This window comes from Zosterops lateralis (assembly GCF_965231275.1).
Source record: "Zosterops lateralis genome assembly, chromosome: 11".
NCBI lineage: Eukaryota > Metazoa > Chordata > Aves > Passeriformes > Zosteropidae > Zosterops > Zosterops lateralis.
The window spans coordinates 17,710,121-17,735,325 of NC_139771.1; the positions used below are offsets into that span (position 1 = coordinate 17,710,121).

Consider the following 25,205-nt stretch of genomic DNA (forward strand, 5'->3'; position numbering starts at 1 on the left):
TTTCTTTCTCTCATAATCTACTCTAGATAGTCACTGCAGCCCACCACAACACTTTGTGAGCTGGCTTCTTGAATAGCTGGCATTGCTTGTTCTTAGAGATGAGATGGATGGATCACATGTTGTTCTAGCACCATCAAACCTGGTGTGTGCCTAAAATGGCAGAAATCCTGTTGGTCCTGGCATAGTTGTTTTACTTTAACCCAAAAATCATTGCAATATACTCCAAGATTTGGATTGCTGGAGATGTCTCACAGATCTGCATTTGGCGTAAGAAGGAGTCTGAGTAGTTCAACTTGTGTTATCTATTTAATGTCTCCTTTGTAGACAGGTTGCTGATGGAAGAAAAGCTACTTTTTGGAATGTGTGGCTAGAAAAAGAATGTACTTTGACCACAGTTACTTTACATTTTAAATGAGGAACAGGTCTTACTAAACTTTGATGAGTTTTTTTAAGGTAAACAGACTAAAAAAGAATGACCAGACAACCTCTGATTTAGATGGGGCAACTTCTTTAGAGTCAGTGAACAACAGTTCTGTAGAACTGGGGCTGTGGCTTCAGTTCTACCACCCTGTAGGTTTTAGGCTACTGAAACACTGACTAACTTCACACAGTGTTTCCTGATGTATGGTGATGTAACAGAAAGGAGGCTCAGACCCTGCATGATGATAATTCTCCACTGATGCAATCATCCAACCAGAACAGGAATGACTCATGCTATCCATAAATATCCTGAGGCCTTTGTGTGATCGTTTAAACTCGTTCACACCAACCTCATCTCATTTGCTTGAATGGCCTTTCTCCTGAGCTGGAATGATACATGTAAGAGTAAATCCAGGCCCTTAAAAATAAAATCATAATTAGTTTCTCTTAATAGCTGCTCTACTAAAAAACTCAGATCTTCAAAAAGTATATTAGCAAAAGACATTGGGGATTTTTTTTTTCCTAACTCAGCAGCCATAGGCTTGTTGCTGATGTTTTATACCTGCAGTAGGTTTCTATTGGCATTTGTGTTCTATATTTTTTATATTGCCTTTTCATAAATTATTTTGTTTAAAGGAGATTAGAACTACCAAAATGTAACTACCAGGTCTTGAAAACACTTACCTTGAAAATTATATTTCTCCCCAGCACCTACCACTTTTGTTCCACTGCATCTTAAACCTGCTCTAGTTCTGAACTCTGATTTCACCATTTCATGCTCCCAAAATATTAAAAGATTACATTCCCCATCAGTTTACACTTTCCTCAGCTTTTCATCTTCTACAAATATGGCTTGGCCAAAACGTTCTTGATGAAATAAAAATACATTTCCTTTGCTTTCTGTTCACCTCATCCTCGAGCAGGTGCCAGGCAATCTGCGGCAGCTCTTCTGCTACCTGAGAAATGTTCAGATATAGAAACACCAGGCCAGCCTCTGTTGTCACAGCATGGAAAGCCAAAAATAGATGACATGAGAACATATTTCTTCCAATGAAATTTTTTTTTTTTCAGCTGCGTGAATTCTTCAGATAAGCAGGTTTCAGTGTTGGAAGAGAATAGTGTTGGAATGAAGAATCTAGAATGTACGTTTATACTATAAAAATAGTCTGTATAATATAGGCTTAATTAGATAGGTTTGAATATTCCTCCTTCCAGTGGTGAACAATTGTGGCAACAGCTGGTCTTCCATGTCAGGTATGTTTCCTCCTATTGGTGTGGTTGGAAAGCCACAAAATAAGTAAATTTCTTCAAAAGCCGTATTTGTAACATCTTTCGTTTTCTCTTCCCTGGTTTGCTGTGTAATTCAGGACTATCCTGAAGGCTGGGTTGCACCAGATGTAATCTTGTGTTAGGGCCACTGGCATGGGGGAATGATGGAATATTTTAAAACTGAGGAATGGTGCCAAAAAGAATTACAGGTCATGCAGATGCGAAGGATCTCAGTTCTGCTAGACCCAGTATTCATGACATTAAAATCTCTGTGGGCTAAACCCTTAGGTATTTTCCCTCTCATTTCTCCTTAAATATCATTAATTGACAGTGCCTGAAACACTTCCTAGGGGAGAGCGTTGCCTAATCATCCTTGCTTGGAAAATATTTCCCTAACATTCAAGCTGTGTTTCATTCTTTTCCCCAAATAGGCATAAGGGCAGGTGTCCCATTGTGAAAGTGGAAAGTTATATAATGGGTAAGTAATTCCAAGTGGAGTAAAGAAGTCAGCACTGCAGATTCTTCAAAATTTGATATTTCTGGAATAATTTGTTTCCTCCTGGTCTTGGTGGTGCTGCTTACTTATGCTTTTCTTCACAGTAAAGGGTCACATTTTGTTCTCTCATGTGGTTTTCTTTTAAATCAATTTACCCTTAAAGACACCCAAGGCAATTGCCATTTCAGTAAGGACCTAAGCATGCTTGATGGATATCTTATTTTATAACAGGCAGTGTCAGCGGTGCTGGGACAAGGGCTTGATTCTGCCTTAGCTTTTATGACACTACTAATAAAGTTCTCTGGTTCCCAGATAACATGTAACAGCCCCGTTACTGCAGTGCAAAATTATGGTTAAGACTCAGCTGGTGGTTATTGTCCTGTAAATGTTCAGCATATTTCAGTGGTGCATTAGCACAGAGTTGTTGGAGTGACTGGTGATTTCTGCCATGGCCAGAAATCTGTCACACTTAGTGCTCAGTGCAGACACAGGTGAAACGTCTCTGTCCCTGAAAACTTGAGGTCTACATAGACAGCTGAATTATGCTGATTTTACAGATGATCAGCTGCAATGTGGACTCAGATTTATTTTTTCTGAAGAGCACAAAAGCAGCTCAGGTAAAGTCAGGTACAAAACTGTGTTCATTTGAGTGCTTAATGGATAATGAAAAGTCTATTTTTTCCTCCAGTTTTACATAGTGTCAGCTCTAGCCTTTATCTTCTATATTTCTTAAAAAATCCTTGCTTCATTTTCTGCTGTCATCATGGAAAGAGCTATGTTGATTCACCTTCTTAGGTGGCCTTCCAGCTGTGTATGGTGTATATTTTTAATTCCTTTAGGTTCAGTTTGAATTGTTCATAGAACACTTACGTAATTTCAGTGAAAGTTCTAATGTTCTCCCAGGAGAAAGTGAATTTGTGAGGGTAGTCATTATGCTTCTTTTCAAACAATCTCTCCCAAAATTTTGAGGAAGTAAAACCACAAAATTGCACTAAAATGGCAAAAAACACCTATATAAAATGTTGCTTTCTTGTGAAAATAAGCAAAAGTGTAACTACCTTGGAAATCAGAGCAGTCTATGGAGCTCTGTGATTTTTTTGGGGGGAACAGACTAGCCCAGCACAATTATCCTCTCTGTCTGGAGCTCACAGAACTCTCCTTAGCAATTTTTCTTTCAGAGGGATTTATTCCTTGCTGCATTAGTGAATGCAGTCAAACCCCAACACATCAGCAGAGAGCCCTGTCTCCAAATCTAGGTGCTGCTCCCTGGAAGCCAAAAGGGAGTTTTGCCATCGACTTTGATGAAAGTAGAACAAGCCCTTTATTTGCAACTTAAAGCAAGTAGGTTAGAATTATGAAGAATGATTATTTAAAATAGCAATGATGTAATATCAGTGTCAATTCCATTATTTTAACAGATGTAAATTTGCTCTGCTCTTGAACTCTGGTGAATTTTAATGGCAATATTAAAGAGATACTATTAAGACTACTTAAAAGAACTATTTGTAAAAAGTGTCTCCAGTTAGGGGGGGGAAAAAGTTTAAATTGCTTTTTTATTCAGTCTGCACAATTATTTATTGAAGGGTTTTGTATATTACAAATTAATATGCATTAGAAGCTGAAAAGATCACACAATAATTCCAGTAGTCATTGAATATGGGAGAGCTTGCACTGTTTAGACAAAGCAAATAGAGTCTTTATCCAGCTGGAGTTTAGGCAGTCTTCACCATAGTGAAAATAAGGATTTCATAATGTACATTATGGGCAATGTAGATGAAGAAAGCAGTTTAAAATCAGCTGCTTAAATAACTGTAGTGTAAATTTACATACATTCCAAGGCAAGAATCAAGCCAACAACTCCAGTGTGGTACCTGGCTAATGGTGACTGCTGTCTCTTCCCTGGCAGTCCATGGGAATCCAGGATTTGGAGGTACTTACAGGATTCAGATCTAATTTTTAACAAAACCTGCATTTCATTGGGGACACTGATGGGAGAAGGAGATCAGAGTGACCAGTTCTGGAGCAAAGCCTCTTAAAATTTACATACAAAGCTGTGGGCATCTGCCTCAAAAATGTTTATTTTGTGGAGTGAAATTTTAGTTTTAAAACCAATTTTATGGCTTCAGTTCAGAGCTGATAAAATGAAATGCAATATTTTGAACAGGCTGGTATTGCACAATCCAGGTTATCACAGGCCAGAAAAGTAGGTGTTGCCCCTTTTTTTTCCCCCCCAAGATTTTTTCAAACAAACAACAGAAAATGAGACTGAGAATCAGGGAAAGGCAGGTTCTAAAAATTCAGTGCTGGCATTTTTATTAAGGTTTCATTTCTCTCATTAAAATCAATGTCAGTACTGCTTGATTTTTACCTCATCTCCAGCTATTAATTTTGGGTGTTAAAATTATTTCTGTTTATTTCTTGGCTATATGAAGAGTTCATCTTCAGAGTTCATCTTCATTAAGAGGTGCTGGGCACTGGAAACTGCAGTCAAGGGTCTCAGCTACCCATAAAGTTGGATATTTAGAATATCTAAGTATTACATATACCTAAAGCAATCACACTTCCAAGTAATTGCTTCACCTCCACTCCTATTAATCACCTTCACAGAGCAAATAGGCTGCTTTAGTGGTTAAGTGCTGAAAATTATTTGATACCCTCAAATGAAAAGTAAAAATTTGTCAGGTTTTTTTACCTCATGAGGGAGAACAAGGTGCCTGAGCAGCGCTGGACTTTGTGAATCGTTTGACCTCAAAAATGTTTCTTCTGAGTAAAATCTGGGAATCCATTCTTGGAAGAATTCAGCTTTGATCCTAGAGGAAATGTCTCTTTCCATGAGTTTTTATTTCCTTTTATTGCTGCACACAAACTTAAATATTACAGAGGGCAAATCCACCAAACTTTCCCTAACTTTCTGTTGTGAGGCGAATCAGGCTTCATCTTCAAGTGACAGTCTTTCAGTCACGCAAAAAATGTTTTTAACTCTGTAAAAGCCACCAAACTGAGAAGTCTAGGCTGACCTACTGGGCAGGAGAGAAGGTGGAGGGTGAGGTTTTACTGCAGCATCTGGTGTAAACTCACATACAGACAGATTTAGACATCACTGAATATTAACACAATCTCCAAGGGTGGAAAGAGCTTTTTTTCTGTCAGCGGAAACACACCACAACTAACTTTTTCTTTCTGTTTCCTCTGCATATAACAAGGTCCTTTCTATATTATGCAGCAACCCATAATGATCAGCTGCCCAAAGTGCATCTCCTTGGCCAGCAGGTCACCCTGGCTGTGACAGGGCTGACCCAGAGCAGAGGGGTCAGTGCATCACAGTTTGCATCACAGTTGACCCAAGCAGCTCTAGCTCAGCATAAAGTTTTAAAGCAGAGCCAAATGCAGCCTAACAGACAAGGCTTGGAAGGGTTTCCCTGCCAGAACCCAAACCCTGTGCTGCCAGTTTGCTTGTAACTTATTGGTATGGTCTACACAGTGCTCTTGAGATTAATAAATATATAATCCCATATCCCATTACCACACAGTGTTTGAAACATTTCCCATTAACAAAATACAGTACGAGCAGGTAAAAATATCAATGCATCTCATTAGCGGGGGGAAAATGGAAAATATGTATTATATTAATGCCAAGTTTTGAGCTCCTGGGAGAAGTTTAGGGGGGTGGGGTGGGGAATGTATTTCTCCAGGTGGTCTCAAGTGGAAGGATAGAGTTTCTTGACTAACCCAACAATTAGAAACAGGGCAACACTATAGCCAAGATGTGGCCTCTAATCAAAACCAAGGCATTCTTCATCCTCTATCAGAAGCAGATTCAGCAACAGGCCTAAGCACAAGCCTAACTTCAGGCATATGAGTAATTCTGGTGACTTTGCCCTTGAGATCTTGGCCTAAAGAATCATATCTGATGTTTTAATTTTGTCAGCATGTGCATGAGTTGTTTTGGGTTGCACAGCAACCTGCAGTGTCCTGTGCTCTGATTTTCTTCAGCAGTAAGAGAGAACTTGAGTGTGACAGAAATGAAGGTGGGGCTAAAGTATGGGGGGGATTGAAGCCTTGGGAAAAATAATACAGGAAAACCGTGTGTGATGAATACATGCATTGCAGACCCATGGCCTGAAAACCAAACAGACCAAACAACTCAAATCTTTGAGCGGCAAAATCTTTTTCTCGCCTTTTATAGGAATGCTGGAGACTGAAATCAACACTGCAAAACACTGGGAGAGGAACATTGACGTTATTAATTTCATAATTAATTGTGAGCAGCTTCTGTTCTCTAGGTATTCATGGTTGACCCTCTGTTAAACCACCTTAAGCCTGGACACAGAAAAGCAGATGTTTAATTTGTGTTTTGGGTCTAGGAGGGACATTGGTAGTTGCTGCCTGTAAGATGAAGTTCAGATGGATTAAAGTCCTTTTATCCTTGTAAGGTTGTGCCCATGGCAGGGGGGTGGCAACAAAACAGTCTTTTTAAGGTTGCTTCCATCCCAAAATATTCTATGATTATAAGTAGGTAAGCAGCTCTTACCTGCTTTTTTTTTTTTTTTTTTTTTTTTTTTTTTTTTTTTTTTTTTTACTTTTTGGGTTGAAACAATCAAGCCCATAATTCAATGGGTAGGTTTTTTAGGGAAGCAGCTCTACTTGGTGTAGATTTAAAGAATATAATACACCTCTGCTTGGATAAACACAAGCAGGTAGTAAATCCTAACAGGTTTAGGATACCTTAGGCAAAACCTGGAGTAAGAGTTTTTACCTGGGATCTTTCTAACTCGCTCTTAATGTAGTGTTTCTGGAAAGTTCTTCATGGGGAAAAAAACCCCCAGCCAATGAAATTAGAAGCTTGGAATGGGAGGTCTGTGGGGTTTCTGCTCTCATAAATTGCCTGCAAAACACACGTGGCTGTTGAAGGGCCGTGTTGGGGGGGAAATTCCCCTGGCAGAGCAGCACCACATGTTCCTGCTTGTCCACGTGCTTTGTGCAGCTGGGCAGTGGATCACATAACACAGTCAATGCCAGCTGGCCATCCCTGGGGAGCCCCAAAACTGTAAATAGAGTGGCCAAAAAATACCTCCCAGAGGCACAGCACTACCTGTGGGAGCAGGAATGCTTGAACCAGCTGCCCAAGCCTTGTAGTCAAGGGCACTTGACAGGTGGCCCTGCCTGGCCCAGGGCTCTCAGTTGGCCACAGTCTCGTGCCTGCAGCCTGGATGTCTGACAGAGTGTTTAAGAGGTCACTGAGGGTGGCCTGGGGGCCCAGGGGAGGCTGAGGAAGTGCTGTGCCCTACAGAACTAAGGGCAGGCTCCTCATAAGGTGCTCAGCATAACTGAGGCTCCTTGGTTGGCATTGCACTGAAAAATCATCCTGTGAGCAGAAGGGGCTCACACGTGATGTGTGCACAGCTAAGATTTTACTGTTGTTTTCTTAACAATAGTTATTAGTTTAATTATTTTGTGTATTGACAGTTTTTCTTTAATTGATAAAAGCCTGTACTATGTAGTCAAGCTCTTGTACAATCCATGCCCAGCTTTTCCAATACCTGCTCTCTTATGTGGTGCTGTGCTCACCCTTCCCAAATGTGATGTCCCATCCCACGTGGTGTCCTGAAGCTCCTGCTGTGTTTCCACCTTGTCCATCTTCCTCCCTGTCTCCAGTTAGCCCAGGCAATGCCTGCCCAAGGGGATCCAGTAAGAAATGAGGGCATTATAGAGCCAGCTAGCAGGGATTTCTGGCTGTGGGAGGTGTGACCTTGAGAGACCACCCCTGTAAGGTTGATGGAGAAGAAATTTTTGGTAGGCAGGATAAGAGTCAAGGGAAGATTAGGTTAGATGTGGCCCAAAAGATAATGACTAGACACGTGCACCATTTGTTTTACCAGAGCTGATGGGGATGCATGACTGTAGTCCAATCATCCATTGCTCAGTGTTCTGACAAATTCTTGTTTCATGAAAATGTACAGAGATAAAAAAAAAGGAAAAACTCAACTTGGGAAAACTATGGCATTTTACATATAAATCTGTTTTATTCTGAGTGAAATTTAACTGTAATGATCTTAATGATTTATGTAAAGTGAAATATTAGGTTTTCCTTTTTCTTTCTCTTTTAGCCCTGGTCTCACACAGGCATATTAATGATTATTTGTCAAAGTCACACTGTTTGCTTACAAGGTACGAAGGCTTTTTAGACACTATAATGACAGCTTTTGATTCACTTGATAATATTTAGAATAAGCCATAAAAGCCAATCTCTGAACGAACAGACCGCTTTTATTGGCTTTTAGTGCTATTACTGCTATCATAAGTGGTAAATTGGCCTAATGCAAGTAATACTGCTGTGTCATACTGTAAAAACCACTGCTGAGTTTTTATATTTTATTTATTTTTCATGAAAAAAATTCAAGGCATGGGGACTGTACTATCTTTCTACAAGTATTGGTGATTCCCTCCAAGCCAGAGCTGGGGAAGCTTCCACTGCTGTTTGGAATTTCTTTGCCCAGTGGTTACAATTTCTGATGGAACAGGGCTGATCATAAAGTTGGGGACCAAGAGTGTGAGTGCAGTGAATATCTTCCTGAAGCTCATGGGTTATTTATTTATTTAAATCATAAATAAACTAGGAAAAAAAAAAAAAAAAAAAAAAAGATTGCTTAGCTGGAAGCTGAATTGGATACAGTTCAAATACTTTATGCTAGGTTTTATTTGCCTTGTTTTATATTAGCAATAGTATTTTTTTAAATAGTAAGCACTTAAAATATCTGCTGACAATAAATTTGGTCACCACGTCATCTAGCCAGAATGACTACCAGGTGCCATAATTGCTTTTTCCTATGATTCTCTTGGCTTTCTTCCCCTAATCTCATCATCTCTTATATTGTTTTACCCACTCTTGGAATATAAGCATGGACTTCAGAGCTTCAAAATTAACCTACAACTTCTTTTTCTTTTAATAAGGAAATTCGATTTTTTAACATTTAGATGAGAGAAACAGTTGAGAAAGTGAAACTGAAAAGACTTGAGTTGACTTTTGAGTTTCCATTCTTTTATTTTCCCTCCTCTTCCCCTTTGCCTGTGAAATTTCATAGTAGACACTTTTCAGTGGTTCTTGTTTGGGGGAGAAAAGTGTAGTGATTATAAATTTAGTTAAAATTTGAATATTCTGAAGGCAAATAAAACTTAATCACGGTATATAGTGTGGTTATTAAAAAACTAGTCTAGTGACAGAGAGTTCTGTGTAGTAATCACCAACTTAACTTGGATGCATGCTTGAAATAATTATTCATATTCAATATGCTGTAGGAACAGGAAGAATCATGTTTCGATTTAAATTTTGGCATCCAAGCATTTGGAGATACATGAAAGCGTTTTGGCACAAGTTTTAGTTGCCATGGGCATGTAACTAAACACAATTTTTGGTGCTAAAAGGTTTAACTTCTATATAAGAGAATTATATTTACAAAGATCACAAAGCAGAAGGTTCTCTAAATCTGTTGTCTGAGTTTTCTTCTGTTGGAAGATACTGATTTGACCTGTATCTCACTCTGAAGAATTCAAGTGGTCTTATTTTTCCAAAATCTGCACTTCCTTTAAATTGCAGGTGCAGTGATATAAGCAAAGAGTGTTCCTAGCTGCATCTCTGCTGCAGTAGCTTCTTCTTTCATTTGAAGCTGTTTGTAGACATATTTCAGCAAGAAGAACATGATCTGTCAGTAATCAGTTCTCTCATGTCTCAACAATATCATGGCAATGTTTGTTTTTCTGTAGAGCACAGCAGTGAGTGGTGCATCTACTTCTCTGTATCTGGAGCTCAGTGATGTATTCAGGGAGATGTTTTTCTTCCTGGGCAAATTTCTGTGCTGTGTGTATTCGTTTATATGTGAGAGAAGACAACATTATCATGTTTAACTGCTGCAATCATAAGCACATTAAGTAGACAGATAATAAACAATCCATCTGAATTTATGATTAAGTTAATTGTGTCTGTGTTTTTTCTAATGTGTTTATTCAGATTAAAGACTGAAATTAGAATGAGACTATATAATCAAGAGACCTTAAGAGACTGACTCTTATAAAATAAAAATTAATTTAGTTTAGAGGGATAACAAAGATCTCTGCAACACTGAAATATCACTTAGGGCGTAAAGAGGCCTTGTGCAATTCTCTTCAAAGAGATGAATCTCAGGAGTAATAGGAGTTATTAAGGAACTCAGCTGACACTGAGGGCTTCAGCACCTCATTTTTGCATGTGCCCTTCTGTCCAGCAGACAGCAAAACCCCTGGTTCAACCTTCTACACAGTGCACACAGAGGGTCAGGCAACTGGGACCAATAAGTTGAGGGAATAGATGAGGAAACAAGGAATTAAAGTTGGATGGGGTGTTGAATCTCAAAGATTTTCCACTTTTTACTGAGAGCTGAATACTTTTTATGACAGGAGTTGGCACCTATCTCCTGCCCTTCACTCAGGTGTTCTTCATTCTTTCTCTGGAGCAATGAGCTTTAAGTGGTCACTCCAGACAGAACCAATTGGGAATCCTCAAACCATGATATTGCACAGAGTGTCTGACAGCTGGGGATGAGTCTTCTTCTGGAAGGAGTGAGTCTGAGTACTCTCATATGTTCATGTGCTCTGAGCCCAGAACTGAAGTCCCAGATCTAATCACCAAGCTGTTCTGAGAAGGAGTTTGTGTCCAGGATTTTATTACTGGTCATTTAAAGCAGTCACTTTTAATGTCTTTTTCCATTTGGACTTCATTCTAAATACTTATTCAAAAAAATAGATGGAAAATAATTCTGTTGAATCTCAGCTAAGAAGAAAAGTTTAAACTAATTTTTTCCTGTAATATCTTTCAAAAGCCATAGACCACCAGCCTGCCCAGTATTTAGCCCATCCACATGGCATTTTGTCTTGAGTACTTGGAGGCAGTTGAATTTTACAGAATGATTGAAAATCTGCAGTCAGATGAGGGGAGGTCTATTTTTTTTTTTTTTTCATAACCTAATTATATTTAATCTGAATATTTCATTGAACTGCTCCAAGAACAAGGACTTTGCTATACCTCTGTATGACTGTGACTGTCAGTTTGGCTCCACATACCAGTGTGTAATCTCCCAGGCCTATAAAAACACTTCCTGAAAACTGGCTCTGAGTAATCCATGATTATTCTGCCTTCTAACTCAAAGTAAATCAGGCCTACATAGTTTTTGTTGTGATGGGCTTGCACTGCCTCAGATCTAGCACAGCAGTTTGGCATTTGACCCTTCCCTCTATGAACTGAGGTGGTAAAATGAGCCATGGCTTTGTTCCTGCTGCTGCAGTGATGCCACGAGATGATTAGTAGTATCTATTCTTAAACATATTGGGACAAATCAGATTTTTTGCAAGCCAGTGCAGCTTTGTTGCTTTAATGGAATTATTCATCTCTTTGACACTGACCCTTAGGCTAGGATTTTCCACGCACCAGTTTGCCATCTTAAGTAGGAAGTGCTATGGAGGCCCTTGGACATGTGGGTTCTGCTTTAATGTTTATGTTGCCGAAATACTCAACAACTAAAGAGTGTCTGTAGTGTTATTTCATGTTTCATTCTACTGACAATGATGGGAAAAATTCTGAATATTTTGCTCAAGTACAGCAAAGAAGAGAATTGGTCTGGAAAACTTCCAGTAGTGAATGAAAAAATACATTCAGATCTTCCCCAGCACCGGCAGTTGAATGAAATAAACTTTTCCTTTGTAGAACAAATTTACGCCAGGCAATCAAACCTAAATCAACATTTTTGTAATAGATATCCAGGATATCCACACATAGGAGTGTGACTTTAAACCTGAAAAACTTTGACACTGTCACCCAGAGAAGTGCCCCTGTCTGCACTGTACATCCAAAGTCTGACATCTTCAGGGATCTTCCAGCTCAAAGGTCAAGAATCCCTCAGTTTATAACATTGTAATTAGGAGCAGTGAGCTGGGACCATTGCAGATTTCATATACTCCCTCTCCATTGGAAGAGTCTTTAAATCTGCGGTTTTACAACTTAAAGGAAGGGTTGTCTTCATTAATTCATTTGGTCATAGTCCTGAAGCTGACAAGGCATCTTCCAGGAATTTGAGCCCCCTGGGATCCTTGTCATCAGTTTTAAAATGGGCTCTTTTTTTGTGTGTGTGTGTGGTGTTCTTATCTGGAAACAGTCTGCTTGGATTAGAACATTCATCTGAGAAGCATTTGGCATTTTCTGTTATATGAAACTGAGAAGTCTTTCTTTGCTATCAGTCTTCTATAAAGCTTTTCAATGCAATGACTTAATTCAGGCTGAAAGAAGAGAGTGAAAAAAGCTTCTGGACCCAAGTCAGCAAAATTCAGGAAACAAGTGTCCAAGCTTGTATATAAAATTGCATTCACTGACTTGTGAAATTTTAGGAAGAAATTCTAAAAATGTCATTTAACTCCCTAAATGAAGGGATGCAATTCAGATCAAAACACTCTGCTGAGAATAGTCTCAGCAATAGTACAAGCCTCATACTTTTACTCCAATCCTCCCAAACCAGGGATAAAACTAGGAGGTTGTAAAAACTGGGAAACTCCCTGAGTGTCTCTGGGACAATTCTCCTTCTGCAATACCAGTCTCGTGGCATTGTGTCCTTCCCACTCTATTAATGCTTGTAAAATTCTCTCCAAGCCCCTGGGTAAATGGGAAAGGAGTGTTCTTGGAAAAAGGCATTTTTGAGTGCTGCCATATAGAAAGCTTTTCCTCTTATCCCAGACCAGGCTGTGGGAAGTTTTGGTGAAGTCAGGAATAGTCTCTTCCTGTGTTGGGATGTACCATGAAGAATTGTGGCCCAGTCTCACCCAATGGGATTAATACTGGAATCAGGCATAATTTGAATAATGTCACTACAGCCAGGTCTATGATATAAGTAAATCTCTCTTTTCATATGAAATGTAGTCCTTTTAAGGGGTGAAATATAATCCTGAACAGAGGCTCTATTTACCACTTAAGCCCTATTTTATGGTTTAAGTGCTGACCTTGCACTGACCCTCAGTACTGGACTGAATTTTTACCCTACAGTGAAAATCTGCTGGCTGGAGCAGTGGATTAAAGAAATTGGGGCTAGACTTTTTACTATTTGCAAGACAATGAAAACAGCCTTATTTTAGACAAAAATGTTTCTGATTTATGAGATTTTTAGTGCAAAAAGGGGCTATTTTGGAGAAAGTCTTGAGATTAGACTTTCAGTTATATTTTTGGCAAGAGAGCAAGGAAGCCATTTCATTAACTTTTCACTGGAAGTTATATATGGGAGGGCATTTGTGTACACAGCTGGGCAGCATAAAACAGGAGGGCTTTGTGTGAAAATATCCTGAAATGAAATTTCATTTCTGTGAGACTTGGATCTGCGTTCCTGGGCTGCCGTGGCCAGTTTGGGATGAAACCATGGGAGGGCAGTGTGAGGCCCTCAAACATTATTTTTTTTTCCCCTTGCATTTGCAGTGGATGCAGAAATAGTGAACAGACCACTGCGGTCCCTGTGCAAAATCAGTGTCACCTTTTATAGCTTTACGTCCGTCAGATAAAGCTCCTGCCCGCTCCCACCTATCCATATGGCTGCAATCATCGAGGGATACCAAGAGATTTGTTTGTAAGGAGCTCCAAAAGCCACATGCTGAGGCTGGTGTGAATTTAGCTCTGCTTTGACCTCCCTCCTTTCCCAGCAGATGGGCTGCTAATCTGGCACTAAATCACTGCCATGGTGGAAGGAGCTCCTGGCCCATGTGGAAGAGGAAGGGATGTGGCTGTGCTGGGCAAGGTGGGACCATTCCAGAGTCAGTGAGATCATCCTGAGAGTGCTGCTCATCCTTGAGTGCTGCCTTTCTGAAAGCATGTTTTGTGCAGCTTCCAGAGTTTACAGGACCCTCCCATGGCCATGTTGGGTTAGAGACCCAGAGATTCTTCTTGTTTGTGGTGTGATGATTTGCTTGTTGTTCATCGAATCCCAGAATCATGGAGTGGTTTGGGTTGGAAGGGACCTCTAAGGTCATCCAGTTCCATCCTCTGCCATGGGCAGGAACATATTTCACTATCCCAGGGTGCTCCAAGCCCCAAAGAACCTGGCCTTGGACACTTCCAGGGATCCAGGGGCAGCCACAGCTGCTCTGGGCACCCTGTGCCAGGGCTGCCCACCCTCACAGGGAAGATTTTCTTCCTAACACCTAATTTTAATATCCCCTCTTTCTTCCTCTTTTTTTTTTTTTTTTTTTTTTTTTTTTTTTTTTTTTTTTTTTAAATTTTAAAACACTTCCCACTTTTCCTGACACTCTCTCTCTCTGTGGAACCTTGTGAGTGCATGAAGCAGGTGGGGATGCAAGGCCTTGCAGGGGACATTTCTCAAATATTATCTTCAAGTTATATTGGCTGTTCTTTATTTATATGTGCCATATTCTAGGCACTGCCATTTACGTTATTTTGTGCGTGTCAGGGCAAAATGTGCATAAGTGGGGATAGCACATGCAGTGATGATTCCTGCACTGAGGATTCCTGCTCCAGTTTCTCATGGCAGATAACTTTTGAAGTGTTGCTTTGCTAATTGAACCTATGTTATTCTGTTCTGATGTTTTGTAAGCACTGACACGGGGATCTCTGTATCTCCATCCAAAACCAGCTCCCATCTTCTTCCCAAAACACCAATAACTGTCTCCACTTCTACACAAAACAGGAGCCATTGTGTGGTTTTGCTGCTATATCCCAGACTTTCCTTGGGTTGATTCACATCAGTGTTAAGGTCAGACAAGTAGAACTGCCTTTTCTCCAAGCTGATTCATACAGATTCTGGTTCATTTGCATGTGATGGTCTGATGCATCCCCTCCAGATGCAGGGTTTCTCATCTGTTGTGTGATCTTTAGAAATAAATAGTCCTGGAGAATATTCCATGCTATCGGGAAACATTTCTGGTGTATAAATTCCTTACCCTGAGACATCTTGGAATAGGACTGTAAACATTCCACCACCTTTGTTCTCACTTTCAGCCCCGGGAGTCTTCCATGTTATCCACATCTAGACTTCAGTGCTCTCTGCCTCAGGAGACAGATGTTTTGGGACTTTTTAAAGTGTAAGTTAATCTAGAAAGCACATTTAACACTCTTCTCCCCTGTTTACATTTTGATTGCTATTTCATTATGGTTCTACATTCTGCAGGTACTGTAGAGAACCCTTCACCAGAAAAAGGCTTGTAGTAGAAGCAGAAAAGAAAAGGATAAACTAGTCATTGTCCTTTAAAAAAAAATACAGACCATGATTATGTACATGTTTCTGTCCCAGACTGTGCTGACTTGTGCAACATTTTTGTCCCTGTGTCATCTTTAACCGCCATCAGTTTCCTGGTGCACCCGTGGCAGGGGGGCGAGGGCACATCAGTGAGTAAAAATCACTTATTTAGAGGCAGAGCCATGAGCTGAACTGTTTATTCTCTTCCTGCTGATAAGATACAACCCTAGATGCTCAGCCTACTGTTTTTCTGTAATACTTTTGACAAGGCTGGTTTGGTTTCTGTTTTGCTTTGAGAAAGTTCTCCCTCAGAACGAGGCTTTGATTTCTGCTCTTAGAGGGTTCAAGACAGAAGTAAATTATCTTCTTTCAAGAAAAAAGTAGAAGATAAATAACTGGCAGCCAGATCAAACCCTTCCTGCCCCAATTAAATTTTCTAATGCTGAAACAAAAAATTTATAGATAACTTATTTTGCTGTTGACCCCCTGTACAACCAGTCCATGAGCTTTTACTTTGCAAAGCATTAGGAAAAACTGAAGTCTAGGAAAGACACTAAAACCACAGCCTAGTTGTTTATTTCTGATACTATGTGGTTCATGATTGTTTCTTTTAGAAGGAACAAATAATCAATAGAAAACCATGAATAAAAATAACTTTTCTTTAACACTGGATGCTAAAAGAACATATAGTCTTCTTACTGTGCCTGATGGAAACAGTGCAAGTCTGTTCTCCACAATTCTTTGTTTATTGGAATGCCTGAAATCTATACATGAGGTATTTTTAAAACATTTAAACATAGAAGTTAAGCTTCTGCTCCAGACAATTTGTTTCACCATATTCTAAATTCCCAGTGCATGCCACAGAAGTGCTTAAAGCAAAGAAACAACAACAATTTTCTTAAAAAACAAACTTCAATTTAAGATAAAATAATTTCCATATTCTTATTTCAAGGAAAAATTGCTTCCCTCATGAGACACATTCAGTTATTGACTCAGCTGCTGTAGAAGATTTTCAAGGCCCAATTCTGCTCCCTGGCACTTTGGAAAGAAGTGCCAACAGTCAACACTTGGCTCTTTCTGAGAGATTGTAGCTCCTCCAAGCACAGAACAATCAAAACGTTGCTAATGATACTGAAACTCTGCATGGGGTCTCTCCTTTGGAACTGGAGAAATAAAACCTTGTGAAGTAGTGTCACTTAATGAAATGAGCTCAGGTAGTCTACAGCTGTGAGGGATGAACCTGGCTCCTGGAGGAGGTCTGGACCAGAGGCTAAATAACAATATGGGACTCTGACATCAGTCTTACCTGTTCAGAGACACATTAAAGTCCTTTGGACTTTTATATCCCTTTGTAAAGTTGCAAATATCTTGTGTTCTACTCTCTAGCAATGGAATAAATACTCAATTCAGTTGCATGTTTGCTGTTTGCTCACTCCCATCCCTCTCTGGGACACTCAAACTACAAAGTTTCTCCTTGCTGGGTTGTTGTGGAAGTGAACTGACCCCTTGCAAGCAGAGGGATTTGGGTGTCCAGTCAGGCCAAGCCTGTGTGGTGGTCAGTGAGCCCTGCTGGTCATTGAGCCCTGCTGATCACTGAGCCCTGCTGGTCAGTGAGCCCTGCTGGTCATTGAGCCCTGCTGGTCACTGAGCCCTGCTCCAGTGGGAGCTTTTCATTCTGTGCAAATGCTGCATCAACATGGAAGGCTGCAAGGCAGGGACATTAATTCAAGCCTGCTTTGCTGCAAACTCCTTTTCAGCTAAAAGATCTAACGTACAACTAATGGCATGAGCTTAAAATAGTGATGCACATCTTGCAGATGACATAACAGTGGCTATAAATGTGCCTTTTGCCCAATACCCCCACAGCTGGTGTTTTCAAAACATGAGGTCACTTGTTGAGTCTTCCCAAAATAATTTCTTTTAGGATTAGGATACAGCTGTTTTCATTAAAAACCATGATTTGCACCCAGTCATGGACATTTAATTTCTATCTTGTGCATCTTGAAAGCCTACTATTGGAATTTCCATTTAATTCAACAAATTTGCATAAAGATGTAATGGGCTATGTTATAACTAGGCACATCATTTTTTTTCAGAAAGAGATATATCCTAATAACCTTCCTTCTTTATGTGTACAAACAATAAGGAAATCGTTACAATTTTTTCTTCTTTTTTTTAAAAAAAGTAGCTTAATAAATAGAATGCAATATTTTAAATACTGCTATTTCTTGCAAATTAATTACTGAAAGCCCTTTCCTTTACAGCCTTTTAAACCTGAAAGGTTCCCATACTTGTCTTTCATGACTTCTCAACATTTGAGGGTCTATGTTTCTGTACATCCAAAGCGCTGACATCCGACGTTACTTTATTCTAAGATAAAACGCTGCCAAATCCAAAGATTCAGGCTTGATCTTTACTCATGTTTGAGAAAATTATTATTAATAATACTTAATAATACTAATCCAACTCAGTAAGAGTTTTGGTTATTAAAATTTTTTGTCAGAAATAAGATGATCATCCATACTTATAGTTCAGGTCCAACAAAACTTTCCCAGGAATGCAAGGACATTAGAAAAACGAGCTTTCAGGTTATTTTAAAATATAGTAATTTAGGCCTTCCTGTACCAAAATAAATTGTATGTGCATATTGCACAGAAGTCAAGCGATGGAATTTTTATGGCAGAAATTTCAGGCCATATTCAATCCATTTGTTTAATTTTATTTTTTTTTTTAAGAAAAAGAGAAATGTCTGAACACAAACCAGTAACTAATAACTCAAAGTAGCTTACCTTTTTTCAGCCAAGAAATATTTTGCTTGTCATGTTCAAAACTTTCAGCTGCTTTGATTTTTACCTTGTCTGTCTTGTCCTCTGACATCTGTGGGAGGGAAAAGAATTCAGGGATGTCAAGTTCTCTTAGAGAAAGTTTGACAGAGAAAGATGTTCTCTGTTTAGGTTCCTGCCATAATAAATTGTGCATACTTACACAGACACTTTTTTTCCCTGCAGATTATTGATACTACATAATATCTGAGCCGTTGAATTTATGTTCCGTCCCTAAATGCTTTATCAATATTACATGGCTGCTGTTTGTAAAGGGAAGCTTTTTTTAATGTAACTATAAATTACATTATGAAATAAATTATAAGCTCAAAGCATGGTGGTAATAGATAAACATATAACACATAGAATAGGTACGGTCAGGCTGAGGAGGAGGCATCCAGGGCTGCCTGTTTATTGTGGCTCAAAGTTGCTGCAAAGCCTGCTGTCAGAGAGCTATAATTATATAAATAGTAATAAATATTTATAAAGGCAACTTGAACAAACTGCACCCCCCCAAAAAAAAGGAAATCTTTACTGCCATTTACACCAATTTATTTGCTGCAAAGTGAAAAATCCCCAACCAGTCCCGGTACCTGAGGGCATTACGTGCACAGCCCCTGCAGTGTGCCTTACTGCTAGGAATAACATTAGGCAGCCTGGGCTTCTCCTAACTGCTCTCTATTGCCACTGAATGCAGGCAGCTGAAGCATTTCTCTGGTTTTACCTGTATCTCCCACCCGGGGCAGGGAGCAGCAGGGTTCAGGCGTTGAGGAGAGGAGCTTTCGGCCGAGTCCCTCGCTGGGTGTTGGTGTCCAGCATTCCCACACACGGCAAACAGAAAGGATGAGCAGTGCAACTCTCTGCCTGCCTGCTGTGTGGTGCCAGATTTGTCTTGCTGCCAGCATCAGCCAACTTACTGCTGAGGGTTTGGGGATTTTTTTTCTCCCCCCCCCCCTCCACATTGTTGTTTGCATGCACTTCTAGAGATGAGGAGGGTATGGAAGGAGGAGGGTAATCAGCATCCCAGAACTGGTGGAGTGGTTAAAAAAAAATTAAATAAATAAAAAAAATCTGAAGCTTTTCAAATAGAAAAAAATTGGTTTGGAAATGTTATTACTGCAGTTCATAACCCATAACTGTGAGAGGAGGAAGAAAATAGAAAGGGAACCAGGAAATTAATAGCAACAAATCAGATAAATGTGTCATGGTTTTGGCTAAATATAAGTTAAGATACTGGAGGATATAGAAATTAGGCACTAAATATCTATTTACAGCTGTCACTTTGGCAAAGAAGTGGTCTCAGCCCGTGGGGAGCTGAGTGCTGTGACCCTCCCCAGCTCAGGAAGGTGAAGGGCAGCTCAGCCCTTCCCTCCAGTGCCCCTGGACTGAGTGATCCCTGCTGGGGACAGCACAAGGCTGGGTGGGCTTGATAGCAACACAACAGGGCAGGGGACCACCTGGGTGGGCTATGCCGGGCCTTGAAGGCACCACGAAGTTCAGTTTGTTAGTTGGTTTTAAAATTTGTCTTGCCAAAGTTACCAGCAATGTTGCTCTAATGGCAGTAGGAGTAGGGTGAAGCCTGAAGAGAACAAGATTTTAGGGTGCTCAGGCATTTCATCTTTTCAGATAGGACAAAAAAAGTCACTCTGCTTCCCAGGACTGAATTTTGAAAGGGTTGGTTGTAGGTGCAGAATCGCTCATTTATCATACTTTTTAAGTGATATTTACAAAATTCCAAGCAGCATTTGTCACCAGATACTATAATCCAGGATTCCAGTGCTTAAGTGTGGCCAATAAATAATAACATATTCCCTTTGTTATGACAATTATCTTCCTCTATTCTCCCATCACATGTCATTCTCGCTAGAAAAAAAATGTTTTCTTTCTTTTTTTTCTTTTTCTAAAAATCTCTTGTGCCAACCTGACTGAGATTCTTCTACCATCTTTAGCTAATTGTGAACTGCATGCTAAGTGCCTACTTACCTCTCCAAATTGCAATGATTAGTCTTGCATAGTTTGAAAATCTATTTTAAGCAGGGTACTTCAGAAACAATTGCAACCACAGGGGGGAAACTCTAGGGGTAGTATTTTAAGGTCTTTTTTCCATTCTCCTTGGATGCAGCTTTGAGAATCATGTCTACAATTGCATTTCCTTGTTCTCCCAGAAACACCTATTTTTGTTGTATCTGCAGTGTTTTGAGTTTATCAGTGTGTTGGTTCTTCAGCTGGATTTTTGAGGCTGTGGAGCTCCTGGTGGGTCCTAACAAAGTCATCTGGGCTCCACAGAGAGCACTCTGAACCTCTCTGGTTGTAACTTGGATCTGGTGCTACTCTGCATTTCAGAAGCCACTGTTTAAAATGAAGATATGGGAGGTTTCCAAACTAAACTAGAGTGAAAGTTCTCTAGTTCATCTTGCATATCCTCACTGTTTTTCTAGAGGTTTTGTCAAAATCCCAAGGCCTTTCCCAAAGAAAGTAAAACAGATGAGGAGAAAGCCCTTCTAAAACCACAGACCTGAAAACTGCTGTGGCTTGGGATAACAACCCCTGAGGTCTTGTCCTTCAAGGGTTTTGTCACTTAAACTCCCTTTGAAGCCATCGAGAGACAAGATTGAGCCTGGGCTCAGCCTCCAGGAATGTGAGCACCAGTGGTGCTTGAAGACAGCCTATTGCTGAATGTGTCCCCCAAACTATGACAATACCAATTTGACAACACCAAGCGAACACAGACCTGACTGTTCATGGGGTTTTATACATTTGGATTTGAGCTCCAACAAAGGTGATGCAGATCAGTGCTCTGAGATGTTCTCTGCACCTGCTGTCCTGCAGGACCCCCAAGTGTTGGTAGCTTGTAAACCTACAGAAGTTACTGAACATGTAATAACCCACCAGTGAGTTAAGAAAACACTAAATAACTTTCTTGCTCTTTGTATTATCCATTACTGCTATTCAATTAGTGGTCCTAATGTTTTCAATCCAGGAATATCAAATATAACCTTTCATAATCTTGATCAGCTCCAGTTTTCTACTGAGACATTTTCCTGTGTACTATTTTTTGCTTCATTTAATTAAGTTATTTTGGATAAATGCATCAATATTTCTGTTTCCTAATCAATCTTAAAGTAGTTAGAGGAAAGACAACCTTGCCATACATCCTCAGTAATGCCAGGCTTTGAAAAGGAAGAAAAAAACATTAGGACAGAAGGTTATTAAAATATTGAGTAAACTTGTTTCTGTTAAAGCTGTAATTGAATTTTTAGAGCCCTGGCCCATTTTAAACACCGAACTTTAGTTTATGGTTTGATAATTCATTTCACTTTCATTTTATAGGGTTTTATTTTATAGCTACTAAATATCTATGGGCCATCCCATGTTCATTTTCCTTCTAGGCTGTGAAATAGGGTATTTAAATGGAGGATTAAAAATAAAAATCATAATGCCAAAATAGATGTGGTATCAATCAGTACCCAGATAAATGTACTGTATCAAGTGCTTGTTGAGATTCAAGAGTATATTTTTCTGGTCTGCTCAACTGGGACTGCAGTCAAGTCTTTGCAGAGTTAAAGAATAGGAAACTTCAATTGGTTGTAATAACCATCAAAGCAGAGGTAAAATCTCATTGTTGGTTCATCAAAACTGTTAAAGTTTCCTCAATGTTGAGTTCAGGGGTCTCGTACTGGATCCTGTCCTGAGTACAAGGGAGGAAGTGCAGTCAATAGTGAGGAGAATTTTTGGTTACATCTATGAGTACAGCATTTAAAATATTTAATTTCACCACCTAAAATTACTTTTCACTGGAGGATATAAACTGTGTGCCTAAAAGTTGAATTTTCCAGCGTGAATTTTACACAGCTCAGCATTAAATTAGGGAGCTACTTCTTTCTTGCACAATCCAGGTAAAATATAGCCACTTGTCCACTGGCAAGTGGCGCTCTGTAGCTTTGGAATGCCCCACACTGCAGTTAATGCAGTTTATTAAGAAAAAAAAAAAAAAAAAAAAAAAAAAAAAAAAAAAAAAAGGTGTGATGGAGCTATGTCTTTGCTCCCTTTTGCACCCTGGGGTGATCATTTCCAATAATAAAGTGAGTATAATGTGATGTGCCCTGTCAAAGTTAAGGAATCTCTTCTTGATCATGCATCTGTAGGTAGAATATTAAGTCATGGGAACACGATATACAGCCAAATTATCCTGGTGATTTCATGTAAAATGCATGGTTTTTTAGCCGAACCATCATGTCCTGTGAGTGCTTCAAATGCAAAACAGGCTGTTTAGAGAGACTACCTCAAACTGGCACTGACAAATGATCTATATGCTGCAGAGACCCAGAGCAGTACAAAGACAGGATTTTACTCCTCATCACTCTGCCTTGTAGACACTCCAGATAATTTTTCAATAATTCTGTGTCCTGCAAGAGGAGACACAGGGCTTTATTTCACTTTTCTACTCGGTGCCACTGTAGGTCAGTGAAAGTATGGGAATGTGTTTAGGCTGGAGGGTGGAATAAAACCTTGAAAAGGGTTTCAAAGGCAGGTTAATATAGAGGTCACTAGTACCATGGAGAAAGCCCAAACAAGTGAAATTAAGAATGGTCTATATTTCCACTCAGCAGAAAGGAAAAGAGAGAGACTGCACATCTTTTGTTGTTGGTGTCTGTGTGGAAAAAGTGACAACGGGGACACTGCTAGGAAAAGAGGATGAAGCTCCAGTGTGAAATAAATTTGAGGATGGGTGTGGTGCTGGGATGGGGAGGGCAGAGAGACCCAGTCACTGGCCTTGGAGCTATGAAAGCCCTGTCCAAGCTGGGAGAGGGTCTCTGAATGCAGTAGTGGCTCTGGGCCATTTTCTCTCCTACCAGTCTAAATTCAAGGCCAGAGTTTCTAATGAATTTGTAGTAACACACAGGCTATGTGTGCCTCTGTACATCCTGGCCTGCAGCAGGAAACCCTCCCATGCTGTCTCATGCTTTGTCCACCATGGGCCACATTCTCCACGACCTCTGTGTGTCCTGTCTTTACAGATCCTCCTGCTTTGCCCTGTCATTTAGGTGGAAAGTATCTTTAACCCAAAAGGTTTTCAAAACATGGGTGTATAGTGTGTTGTGAGGTGATTTGACATTTTAGAGGTTCAGTTTGGTGAGTTTGGAAAGGAAGGGGAAAAAAGCCCCTCATGTCCCTTGACCTGGAGGGATCCATCTCTGTTACAGGAGACTTCTGGACAAATAATTGAAAGCTTCTTGGGCATTACAGCAAAAATTGGGACAGACTTGTTATAATGAGATGGAAAATAAGCTGAATAATTGCTGCTGTATCACAGTATGTGCTGGTATAAGTGAGACAGGAACGTGACCATCTCATGGAGTTGTAGCAAACCATGGTTACAGGACTCTTATGGGAGTGTACAGGAGTTACATGCAAAAATGAAAGTAACGTCTGCATTGAAACAGTTCTTTACTGCTCTTTAGGAGCTGGATATCTTGGATTATTGCAATGCTGATAGCTGAATATTTTTACAATCACCTCATTGTGTAGCTCAATGCAGGATTGTCTTGCTAATGCTCAGACAAGCTGTCCTTGAAGTCCCATGAAGACACTCAGGCACATACCCTTTCCAGGAAATCCAGTGCTTTTGAATCCTAGAAACAAAAACATGAACTTCTCATAATGTCTATCCTAACTCTTCCTGCACTGTAGATTTAACCCTTAACTCTTATCCTTTCTAAAACACTCATGCAAAGCTGAGTTTCCTGTCACTTTGCAACAATCCTTACAGCAGGTGAAGGAATGTTATCTCATATTCCCTCAGTTTTTATCAACACTTATATTTAGATCTCATTCTTTAGCCTGTGGTCATGACTTTTGCTGGAGTGTCACCTTTCTGTAATGAGGTGTCCAGAAATGGTCACATTCCTCCTAAGGCCTTGCCCAAGTGGGATAAAGCAGTGAGGTTACTGGCCTGTTTTACAAGTTTTCTACCTGTTTGCACCTCCCAGAGTGATGTTTGTCTCTTTCATGGCAGCATGAAATTTCTGACTTATGTTTGGTTTATAATCCATGTTGTTCCCCAGATTCTGTTCTGCAGCACAGCAATGTAACCAGTGGTTTTCCTTTTTAATGGTACTGTGTTCTCCCAGTTAAGCTTAGGATTGTGCAGCAGTTCTTCCAGAATTTCACCCTAATCTTCTTCACACTGTTTTCCTGGTTTGTGAAGGTCATTTTGAACTCCCATCCTGTCCTCTAGCAGCCTCTAACAGCCCTGACCTGTTGTGGTCCCACCATCATCTGGTGGGCGTTTGCAGAATTTCTGTGGAAATCCCTTTCCTCTGCAATATGGGTGCTTGGAGTAAGTCAGAGATGAAGCTCTGTGCTTCCCAAACTACACATGTGCCCCCACAGTTTATTCCCCTTCAGGAATCCATGAATATCTTTCATTTCTGACTCTTCACTGATAAACTGCAGAGGCATCTTCTTGAGCCTCAGTATGACCAATGTGGGGACACAAAGAATAATCCCTCTTGTTTTCAGCAAGTGCCTACTGGGATCACTGACAGGCAGATCACACTGTCTTTAACATTATTTGTGAGCCAGGTAGGCACAAGAGTGATTTGTTACGTCTTCCATCAAATGTAAGAAGCTGGTGGCAAGTATTTTCTAATGAAGAGGAACCTGAGCACTTACGGACTCCTTTGCTGACTGGCAAAGCTTGACAGCAGCTCCCTAAACAGCACTATCCCAGAAAAGATGTCAGTGAAATCACTGTGCTTTTTAAACAGAGAGAAAACTGACTTGAGTGTTTTCCCCTCATGCTTTTAAATAAGCTGCTTCCCAACAGTGGTTGAAATGTGGTCGCTTCTCGGAGGTGCTGAGTAGAGCTGAGAAGGAGGGGATTTGTCTAAATTACTCTTATAAGAAAAAGACAAAATTAGATCTCTACATTATTTCAGGAAG

General features: G+C 40.0%; 1 protein-coding gene across 1 annotated transcript in view; it reads right to left on the reverse strand.

Annotated features, from left to right (window-relative positions):
- Positions 1-19,081, reverse strand: part of MDFIC2 (MyoD family inhibitor domain containing 2) — a gene marked incomplete at its 3' end in the record, with an annotated part of 44,126 nt that extends 25,045 nt beyond the window's left edge. The window contains exons 1-2 of the mRNA XM_083869313.1: positions 18,985-19,081; positions 18,228-18,315 (exon numbers count right to left, since the gene is read on the reverse strand). Of these exons, the coding sequence (XP_083725439.1) occupies positions 18,228-18,315 (88 nt within the window). The 5' untranslated portion in view covers positions 18,985-19,081. The remainder of the gene's footprint in view (positions 1-18,227; positions 18,316-18,984) is intronic.
- Between the last annotated feature and the right edge of the window lie 6,124 nt (positions 19,082-25,205).